This window comes from Capsicum annuum, unplaced genomic scaffold (assembly GCF_002878395.1).
Source record: "Capsicum annuum cultivar UCD-10X-F1 unplaced genomic scaffold, UCD10Xv1.1 ctg82810, whole genome shotgun sequence".
Taxonomy (NCBI): Eukaryota; Viridiplantae; Streptophyta; class Magnoliopsida; order Solanales; family Solanaceae; genus Capsicum; species Capsicum annuum.
Window position 1 is genome coordinate 205,467 of NW_025893629.1, and position 12,268 is coordinate 217,734.

Below are 12,268 nucleotides of genomic sequence, written 5' to 3' on the forward strand. Positions count from 1 at the left end.
TTTGTGGAAAAAGGTTTCCTTATTGGAGAAGTTCTCTTCCCTATTAGATTCATTCTTTCTTGGAAAAGGATTTTGTACCTCTATAAATAAAAATTTCTTGTCAAACATAACACCATATCATCCACAATATACTCCTTTAAGAGTTGTTTTATGCTTTTTTAGTTTAATTTTGTGTCTTCTGAATTATCCCAACATGACCTAAGTGATTGTGAGATCTCATCTGCTAATTTGAGTGGTGAAATTTTGACTTTCACAGAAGAAACAACTAAAATGGACAATCAATCGGGATGACAAAACCATTCATATGTATATGTACAAGATGGCCCGCGCCCGTGCTGAACACAGGTATATGCTCAATATTATTGTTTGTTCCTTCAGTGATACACTACCAAAGAATATCGTAAGTAGTTGATTTAAGATATCACGTCTAAATTCTTCAATCCGAACTCCAAGCTTAACTTGAAAAAGCTACTTACTTTTCTCCATAAAGAAAACCATTGCATTCATATCAAGGTTTGTCTACCAGTAATGAACCTATTATAATTTAATAGGTAGATTTACATACAAGAAATTTACCAACTAACGAAGCATTCAATGATTAATAACACCAAGTGGGCTCATCTTAAACTTGTTCAAGCATTTTGCATCCTTTATGTTGTACGGCAACATGACATTTTCTCCTGACTTTATCGAAAGAAGAAATACTTGTCAAGAAAAGTAAACTCTAAATGTGTCATATATCTGGTGTACAACGTATGCAGAAAGTAAAAGTATAGTTTCTGATTTAGATGAATGGGTGAGCCTTAAAGGAGAGTCTAGAGATTAGTTGCTTGCTTCCCATGTTTATCATAGTAGCAGTCGATAATGTCTTTTTTCACGAGAACACCTAAACATAAAAATTCACTAAGAAACCTGCACAATCAATTTGGTTCATAACTTTCAATTTATTTCTGGTAATCTTTTTAAAGCAACATGTTTTAAATCCCCTTAATCGTAATTCCTCCAAACAAGGGGATCAGATTAGTATCCACCGAAAAGTTTAAAATTAAAAATTGTCTTCAGAATTGAACTTTTGAAACAACACAGATTCTCACTAGCATACAACTGACGATCTCTAAAGTCTACATCAGTTCAAACTTGTACTTTACCTACATATTTGACTGAGAGATAGTCAAGTAGAAATTTATTATTTTATTTCATCAAATTTTAAAAGTTTTTGGGCCATTCTTTTGACATAATGCAATTATATAATATTGACATATACAACTTTCCTAGTACTAAATTCAAACAAGAGAATTAATGAAAATTGATTTTACCTTGTCCTTTGTAGAGCATTATGATTGGAAATTTTGTATACCTCATTCAATCTTACTTCCACTCATATCTTCTACGGAGAAAAAGGTTCAAAAGCTTAACAAGAATGAAAGATGATTTGAGTTCATTCTTTATCATATATGTATCGTCCTCTTTATTATTGATACACAACTACTTCAAAATATTTTGGGATAATTAATAAATTTATTAAGAAGTCCTAGAACCCTCAATCGTTTTCAAAAGCTAAACAGTAGCTCAAAAGTGAGCAACCAATCATAGTTTGAGCATAAGAATAGCTGTCCAAGGAACTTTTGAAAATCGACATCAATAGTTGTTATAGTAGCAAGATCGTTCAAGATTGTAACTGTCTTTTACATTGGGTGCCAGAGATGATAGTGAACTATTTGTGGTCTACATATAGATAAATGAAAATGATAAAATTATTTATGTTAGCTTAAAACCCCATTCATAGACAAAATTATGTTTAGATCAAATAACTATTCGTCGTTTTCTTATTACACCAAACTTGATTCTGTGTTTGGGAGTTAATCATCAAAGTCATTAAATGTCGTTTAGTTACAAGACATTTACTCGCCCTATCATTAAATAGATCAGAAGGTAATAGCAGACAACAACATACCAATGTGATCCCAAAAGTGGAATATAGGAAGGATGGTGTGTACGCACCCCTACCTTGGGTGATATAGATAGATTGTTTTTGATAGACACTCCTTTAAAGAAAATATTTTCTATGCAGATCTGAAAAAAAATACCAGAATAAAATATGGTATGATGAGATCTGCAGAAATTGACCGATTAGCCACCTTGTGTGTTGGTATCCTTTTCGAAAGAAAGCTTTCAATCTTGTTTGTAGCCTTTCATAAATGCTTGTATTATTTTCAGACCTATCTATATGTGGCGTAAATAAGAATAGATGAGCAAGGCAAAACCACTCTTCGGAAACAGGAAATGTTACAGTTATGAGCATCGATCTAATTTGCACACCCTGAGAGTGAATGTGGTTATAACACCTAAAACAAATCTCAAAGCCTCACAAGACCTATAGCTTGAATCAACATATACCTCTAGAAATAATATTGAACTACTATCAAGGTATCGATATTTGAATGGGTGGGTGAACATAAGCAAAATTTGTACACCGAAGTTTATAGTTATTAGTTGATAATCAGATTATCTTGGTGCCATCAACTTACCTACAATCTAGATAATTGTAACGTATTCCTGAAGTTGGATAGAAATTGTTACAATTCAAGAAGATGGTAAATTTTTTTTTAAAAAAAGAATAAATCTAATGATTATTTATACCAAAAAAATATTTTTTTCCTTTTATGAAGACATCAACCACTAAAGAACGTTTTAAGTTACTTTCTTTAGTCCTACAAACCAACTATTTATATAACATCATAAAAGTAAATAATTGGTGAGTTACATAGACAAAATAAAGCACTATGAGAAGAAAGAAATATAAAATGAAGAAAAAGGTGACTCAAAATAGTCGTAGGAAGGCGAAATGGAATGATTACCAGCTTTACAGACCCATGATGTTGCGGAATTGAAAGCATTAAATCCTCGTAATTTCGAACTGGATTGAAGTTGCTCTTTACGACAATTGCTTGCACTTTCTGAAAAAGAATCACATAAGAAAAAGATACACCTAAAAAATCAGTCTCGATTTGTAAGTTCATTGAGAGGGAGAGTATGTGTAAATTAAGTGTGCAGTGTCACAAGGCCTAAAACATGCCAGAAAAATGAAAAATGTTGTGTATTTAACTTTCTATACACACCATGTAAAGGCATAGGAAAATTATCAAGAATGACGACACGCTCAAAGGTTGCAACTCTTTATCTTTTCTCTTTTTATGAGTTTTCTTAAAAAAAAATTGCTTGGAGCATGAATTCATTTTTTTTTCTAATTGCCAGCAGTGTGAACATACACCTTGATGATTAAAATAGAATAGTAACCTTTCCTTTACTCTCAATAGAGGTCTTTATCTAGTAAAGAGGGACAAAAGTAAATACTTGGAATCTGAAATTTAGAATAAACCTCATACAAGATTTTTTTCTTCTCAAAGAGTGAAGGAGACACGGATGAAAGAATCTATGAGCATAAAATTGGCATTGAATATATTCTGATGTTGTAATTTTTTTCTTCTCAAAGAGATAAGGAGACACGGATGGAAGAATCTATGAGCATAAAATTGGCATTGAATATATTCTGATGTTGTAAGTGGTTGTTTATGAGCTATAAAAGAAAGAAAATTCACATGCACAATTTCTTCTATTCATTCTAGAACAAACGCACACAAAGTGTCCTCCAACAAAGCCCATGTATCAACAACAACAACAACAGACCCAGTGTATTCCCACAAAGTGGGGTCTGGAGGTAAGATGTACGTAGTTCATACCACTACCTCCGAAGAAGTATAGAGATTGTTTCTGATAGACCCCTAGCTCAAGATAAAGAATAGTAGACTCCACTGTAATATTTCTCCAACAAAAGAAAAAATTTGAGAAGCAAAAGTATTAGATAAGACAGATCATGAGTTTGGTAGCCCCAAGATAACATTCTGATAAGTTTCCTAACTTTAAACAAGAAACACCTAGAGTAATTTGGTCTTTTCATCATTTCTTTTACCCATCTATTTTACTATTAAGTAGACAATTATAATATAACATCAACTGATTAGAGAAAGAGAAACAAATACCTTTTCTGGTGACACTCTAGCATCTTCGAGGCTGCTAAGAATACATGAAGAGACACCAAAATCATTAGCTCGAGAATTAGTCATGCAATAAACATTACAACTAATTGCACCACCGAAATACTCTACAATTATTGGTGTTGCTTGTTTCATTGCATGCTTCAAACTTTTCATCACCTGCCAAACATGTCGTTCAGTCTCAATAACAACTTCCCAAATGGTGTGCAGATTACATGAAAGTGACATAAATCTCTAGTGCTTAGTCTAAATTATGCATCCTACAACACAACAAAAGAAATCCCAACAATGTATTGCAACAACACATAAGGTCATAATTAAAGTGAAATTATAGGAGTACCCTTCGTAGTCCACAAAAGTTTCACTTATTATTTAGAGTAATGTAATATTATTGATTCAGGATACAAATAAATTACATCTTTTTCCTACCCATGAGAGTAAGAAATAACACAAGATAGTATGTTTCATGGCTACTTAACATAATAGGCTCACTTTCAGCAAACGATGAAAGATATTAAAAACTTCCTCCAAGTGGGGCAACAAAGCAAATTATTCAAAACTAAACAAACAAACATCTTATATCAGTCACAAATGCACTGTCATATTAACTATCAAAGTTGATATAACTTGATTAGCTACTAATTCAATGGAAAAGCAGATAGTATATCATTCGTGAAAGCTTTTTCTTTTCTCCATCTTAATCATCTGGTACCCAAAGCTCACCGATGAATTAATTCAGATTTGCACCAGATATACCTACTCATGTAAAGTGCCCCCACACAAAGATTTTTTTACTTCTACGATTCGAACCTAACATTGGGAATTTATCCAGTTTAATCATTCGATAGCTAAAATTCACTGGTGGGCATAATGTTAATTCGATGGTGCTGAATGAATTTTAAATGGAAAGAATGAAAGTTAAATCTAACTAAAGACAAATACAACTTGTCTTTCTGAAAAAAATACGTCCTGCAGATTCTTATTTTCTAACACAGATTCTATCAAACACCTTATGGTCATTAGTAGAACTCCAATCCGGACAAATATAAAGAAGCTGCAAAAAATGATACAAATCAAAGAAAAACATGTCACTGAAATATTGCATGTACAACATTCAAGTATAGTAATTGCATCATTATGTGCTTTTTTCTCTTTGTAATCTACAATTTCCTGAATATTTTCTCTGTATTTGCTACAAGAGATTTTTATCAAACACCTGATGAGCATCATTAATACTCATATTCTACAATCATACACTTGAATGTAGATAAAAAATGTAAAGAAGTTGACAAGAAATCATTGCATGTACACATACCACAAAGAAAGATGTGGAGAAAAATAGAAAAATATGTATCCAACTCCAAGAAATATAAAGCGACGAAAACTAACTCAACACACAAAAACAAAAAGAAAGAATAATTAGTAACTCAAGAAGATGAACAAATCGATGCCCCACGAATGAAGATACAATGATAAAGAACCTCACCATAATTGGAGATCAGCTAATGCAACAACATGAAAGTATATAGTGAAATGGTGAATGCCAGAAGAGAAAAAAAAGAATGAAAGGGAGTCCTCAGCTTTCATCGAGGACACGTGGGGACTTTATTACTTCTAAATATGCACTTCGTCGTCACAGAGACCTTCACTTATATATAAGTGTAACTAGTGCTTAGTCTAAATTATGCATCCTACAACGCAATGAAACAAATCCCAACAATGTATTGCAACAACACGTAAGGTCATAATTAAAGTGAAATTAAAGGAATACCCTTCGTAGTCCACAAAAGTTTCACTTATTATTTAGAGTAATGTAATATTATTGATTCAGGATACAAATAAATTACATCATTTTCCTACGCATACAAGTAAGAAATAACACAACACAATATGTTTCGTGGCTACTTAACATAATAGGCTTACTTTTAGCACAAGATGAAAGAGATTAAAAACTTTCTCTGAGTGGGGCCACAAAGCAAATTATTTAAAACTAAACAAACAAACATCTTATATCAGACCATGAAGTACTATAGCCACCTAAAATACTTCTAGCGACCACTTAGCTTAACCATTAATTAGGAAGAACACTCATAAGATCGTATTTCAATTAGAATCATATCAATTACCAATATAATAATCATGAATGTACCAAATCTATGTATTCCATTACCAGTATTCAATCAGAGGAATAATAAGCATCATACCGCATCTTCCTTCATCCCATACCGGAGAGATGTGTATACGAACATATACATATTCATATTCATGAACTAAAATTACATCATTTATAATGACAAACACTTCTCAGATATTCAATCAATATCATAACGCGACCCTTGGCCCATTAATTTATTTTGATTAAGGTTAACATCATAAACACGATCGTAGGCCCATATTCATATTCGGAACTCATATCAATAATCATATTTATATGCCATAGCATATCTCTAATCATCTCACATATAGGAGGCATCTCGCATATTGAAGGCATAATATCAATAAGCATGTAACCATCTCTAGGATATCTTATATCAATAAGTGATGCATCATTACTACGAGGAATATCACTTCACTAGGCAAATTTATATATCCAAGAGGAACATCATCTCTATAGGTCCAACAATCATGACTAAATAAAATCACAACTCTATAGGCCAATCATTAAGTCTAAGTGAAAATAGCATCTTTATAGGTCAATCGTCAGGTCTAAGATGAAATAGCAGCTCTATAGGTCAATCACTAAGTCTAAGAGAAAATAGCATCTCTATAGGTCAATCATCAATTCTAAGAGGAAATAGCATCTATAGAGGCCACATAACGTATCTAGAAGGAATATCATCTCTACATGTCCAATATCACTTCCACAAGGAGTGTCATAACCATAACTCAAAAGCCACAATCCAAGAAAGTCAATACAAGTTACCAAGATACAAAGTAACCGTATTCTAAGGTTTAATAGCCTCATCTATGTCTAACATCCGCAACTAAGTTCACAAGACTTAACACAAGCTTAGGCCTAATTGGAACGAACAATCCCACTTCTAATCCAAAGTTTTTATAATTAGGCATACAATGACCTAAACTAGGCTAAGGTATCTAGTTCATCTTCAAGATGTCAAGTAAGCCATATTCAAGCCTAAGATAGAAACTTCGACTAGAAATGAAGGTACTTAAGTTAACTCTACCCAACTTAAGGTTCAAGACTACCACACAAGCCCAATAAGGCTAAATATACAAATTATGCTTCAAATGGCAAAACCATAATCCCAACATAGAATTATATCATATCTATGCTATAAATAATCTAAACTAAAGAGGAAAGGCAATAGGATAAAAAAGGTTATAACATGCCATCTTATGGGTCCAAAACCTTATCTAATTCGCAAACATCAACAATCAAGGTCAAGTCATCCTACGCAAAATCAAGACTAACATCGATATTCATATGCAACATTTATCACACATTATCTATGAAGAAAAGTAGATAGAAGCCTACCTCAAGGCTAAACCGCAAAACCTCACTACATGCACCACATGCTCGTCTTCACTTTACAATCCTCAAAATGCCATCACAATATCAAAACAATAATCTACTCATCAATACGAGTCTAATGACACCAATATCGCACTATTGGGCATTGGGTCTAAAAACGACACCAAAACCCCAAATGGGTCCCACATATGGAAAATGAGTTTCTGAGACCAAACCAATGTTCAAACATGAATAAGGAACCATAACCCTCAGAGTATGGGTGAAAACTAAGCATACTTTGGGCTAAAATCAATCCCTAAGCTAAATTGAGGTTTCGGGTCAAAACTAAGAAATTGAACATTAATTCAAGGAATTCTTACCTTAATCTTGAAGATAATCGCGATACAAGATGATAATTAAGCTCCCAAGTTACCCCTCATGACCAATTTTGAGTTATTATACTCATTTTGGGGTTCCTAGGTCCAAATATTAAAGGGAAAATGCCCCAAATGCGTCACGGGACCTTTATATAGCCCCTACAGGTAAAGAGATACCACTATCGCGGTCTTATGGTCCACGATCAGGCTCTCACAATCTGACACTCTTGGCCACGATCGCGGTTGCACCAATGACAACAAACTCAAAATTAAGTTTTTGACCCTCGAAACTCATCCGAAATCCAAATAACATGATCCAAAAGTGAATTTTGAGTGTAAACCACATTTCAAATCCATTGGAATCATCAAAAATCTCATCAGAGATAGTTTAGACAAAAGTGGGCCCCACACCTATAGTTTCATCACTTTTCATAAAATCTGCTCAATAAGTCAAATTGATCTGGGAGCCTTGGGACCTGAACTAGAGGTCTCCCAAGCCTAAAATCAATGTTTCGGATGCAATGGCAAAGTCAGATTTTCCATTTGAGGTTGGTTCGACCAAATATGGGTCCCACACCTATTCTTTCCAATTTTAAACTTTCTGACAAATAGGTTGAAATGAGCTCAGGTACATTGGGACCCAAACCAAAGGTCTTCCAAGACTAAATTAGATATTTCTAATCTACTAGAACATTCAAAATTTAAATCCGATATCGTTTCACTGAATATTTTGCCTAGTGGCCATTTGGAACTAGCAAAGACTTCAAAATAGGGAATTGGCTCTTAAAACCAAACAAATTGCCCGATTACCGAATGGTCAGTCCCAGCAAGTCATAAATAACTTGGGGAAGCTATGGAGAAGCTAAAATAGAAATGAAAGCATAAAAATGGAAAATGACCTGAAGGGTCATTACAATATCCACTACTAAAGGAGTTTCATCCCCAAAAGTCAACAGATAGAAAGAATCTCAAAAGCTCGAACAGACAAGGTAGTGGGCCCATATGCTCCAAGCATTACTTCCCAAGTAACCTCAATGGAGAGAAAACACTTCTAAGGGATGTCGCCATAGGTATTCCTTTTTCAACCAACACTCTTATTCTACTTCCAAAATGGCCAAAACTCAACTTCGAATGCTAACTGGCCTCCAACTGAACCAAAAAGGTTGATAAGCATAGACTTAACCACAACACACGTGTACCGTCTCTATATCTGCATAAACCCACAAAGTTTCATCCACACCAAAAGCAAACCAAGACATTAGTCATAAAACTGACTCAAAATCCAAAAATAACCTTTCTTTACCTTTTTGCATCTGTTATCTACTTCAAGCAAGGAGGAAAATCACTTGAGTCCCATCTACATAGCCTCGTCATGCAGAACTCAAAGAACTGAAGTTGACCTGCAGAAAGTCCATAAGGCAAACATGGGAATAAGCTCATAAGGAATTATTTGGGAATACAAATGGAGATAATCACGAAATGCAATCTATGTCAATACTACAACCAGTTCAGATGAAAATAAAACTAATATCTCAAAATCCAAGTTATAACTACTCATCACTGAATAGTCCACTCCAGGATATCTCATCCACTTAGAATGAAGCCATACTAAATCCAACTTAAGAATATTACTCCCACTAAGTAAATCATCCAAAACTCCCAAAGAAAACTGGAGCTCGAGGTCAAAACTACAGCAACCAATATTAGGCCCATGGGTTTTCATCCGAAAACTTATCAACTATAATCCAACTGAAGTCTAAAAAACAAAATAGGCAACCACGGAGAAGGCTTAACCAGCCTATAAATGAAATAAAACCTGAAACAAGTCCAAAATGAAGGATTGCACGACAACTCTATAACGCCAAGCTAAAATCTCAACACCAAGGTTAAACTACTCTATCTCAAATATCTAAATCAAAATAAAAAATGGGTAGGCATTAATGCTCTAAATCTATCATACTTCCAAATCGCCATTCCAAGGAGTCAAAATCCATAACTAGGTCAACAAGGCTATATCAATGTCAACTATCCTAAATTAAATTTAGTATCTAAAATTTGACATATCTAAGATAAACCATACCAAGCTATGGTCGAGAAATATCTAGAGAGTAAAATCACCTACAGAGATAACGACTGATCGATAACACAAGCAACCAACTCTATATCAGCCGGAGGGAACATAATATAGCCGCAAAATAGAAATCATACAAAAGGGTAAGCCATTGGCTGAAATTACATATAATCCTACTCCATATTTATTGGAGGGCATGAACTATTCAAAAATACTTAACAACTTCCCAAGGAAGAATATCACACCTCTAGCAACTCATAAAAATACAATATAAGCAGGTAACTAACCAATATAATACTCCATCTAGGCAAATCAATAGCCACAAGCACATATCATCGAGGAGAATCACTCCACCGAGCGTTACTAGGTCGAACAAACATTGAAATGGAGATTTCCTGGATCCACCCAAGAACAACATCATCGAAGAAGAAATATCAATCTCAAAACCAAGGTCAAAGCCATGACCACCACCAGAGAACCAACAACTCAAGATAAACAGTTTCTACTTTGCCAACTTAAGAAGCAATCACTGGAAAGGCCACCTATCTATAACTTTCAAACTCCACTACAAAAAACATACAAAAACGACAAAGGAGTATTTAATATACACACTAACAACAAGGCAATCTATCACAAAGGACCGAACCCAACATAGCTATGACATAAATCCACGATATCTCAACATCAACATGAAAATTGCTATCAGATGATCAAATAACCACAAACAAAGAATGAACCTCAAACTGGTCCATCTATCGAATGGGTTATACCAAAAAGGATAGCCAAAACAAAATCCTTTGCAACCTAAGAGGCAAGTATAAGAATCTCAAACTCAAAAATAGGCAATATAACTAAATTTCCAACTCAAAAATACAAAGAACCATGGAAGTTCAACTTACCTTCGATTTTACTACAGATGCTTGAATCAATCTAATACAGCTAACCATGAGGGATCAAAGTCAACCTCATCGCGATAGGGGAAAGAAATCACCAAATCGGGTTATATCTACTCAATCACCAAATAATATCATAAAAAAATAAAATTCTAATTAGATAACACTATTCTATACAGCTACCTAACGAAAATCAAATTCACTATGTAACAACATCAAGTAATATCAATAACCTCACATAGTGGTAGCAATAGCTATAGTAATATCAATATCAACATACTAAAGAGGCGATACCAAAATAAATATCAATATCATGTACCACTCAATGGCTATAATAGGGCTAATGTGACAAGATAAATGGGACTCAAACCCAAAACCACACCCATAGGGTAAAATATCAATATAGATCTACTCCATCCACTACTAAAAAAAAACCACGGAGTAGTAACATAATCATGAATTTAATAATAAGTCACATCATGATCGATTTAAATTCATCAAGGCATATAATCATCAATGGGTATGAAAACCTCAATACACATAACAAGAGATAAATATGAGAAATAAAAGCAGACAAATCAAGGTGACATTCACGGTCACATGCATGATGGGCATAGGAAATTAAATCTAAATGGGTCTAAATTGGATGGACCGACTGAATCATCAACTTAGTTGCTAAGAGCATCATCTCTAACTGAAGATTCTACAACTTCATGAGCTGATCTAAAGATGCTGAATAACTGAATTCTCATGTCAGGGACACTCCCTAGACTAGTAATCGGTCTCTCTGTGTCTATAATAATTCCTGAAGAATTAATATGGAAAGAATACAAACTGAGCCAAAATGGCTGGCCTACTAATGTTAAGATAAATTTGAAAAACTATGTCTAAACTTCTGAAATCACAACTTATCTTAGAAACTCTAGACTAGCGAGGAATGCAAGCTAACTCTAGATGATCATCTGTTTCAAACCAAGGACATTCTTTGAACAAGTGTCTCATCACAACACAACCAAACCAAGATCCTAAAATACTTTGAGATACTGCCCCTCATAATATAAAATTATCACCATGGCCTGAATAACCATACTACACTTCGCAAGTCTGATGGGGACTCTTCACAAATCATTTTTAGCTGCCGCTGAGGATCTTTGATATCATCTCTAACCCTCTAATCTAATGTTGTCCTAAAATTTTAGAAATACATGTTACAGTCTTGTCCACATATTTCAACAATATTGCATCGTCCTTCAGGTATAGAATAGAGTCAACGAATGTGTTCAAGGTTCATAAAATATGAACACATGATAAGGAGCCATGAAGTAAATTTCCTAAAATGTCATTGTAGCCTTCTGAAGATAGGCTAAGGACACCTCCGCACCAATCTGCAGGACTCTACC

General features: G+C 34.1%; 1 protein-coding gene across 1 annotated transcript; it reads right to left on the reverse strand.

Annotated features, from left to right (window-relative positions):
* Positions 1-285: 285 nt before the first annotated feature.
* Positions 286-4,330, reverse strand: LOC124895531. Its single transcript, XM_047405968.1, has 3 exons — positions 4,041-4,330; positions 2,859-2,957; positions 286-684 (listed from the first exon to the last, which is right to left on the reverse strand). Exons 1-3 carry the CDS (start codon positions 4,281-4,283, stop codon positions 592-594), a joined length of 435 nt encoding a protein of 144 aa, XP_047261924.1. The 5' UTR covers positions 4,284-4,330; the 3' UTR covers positions 286-591.
* Positions 4,331-12,268: the final 7,938 nt, after the last annotated feature.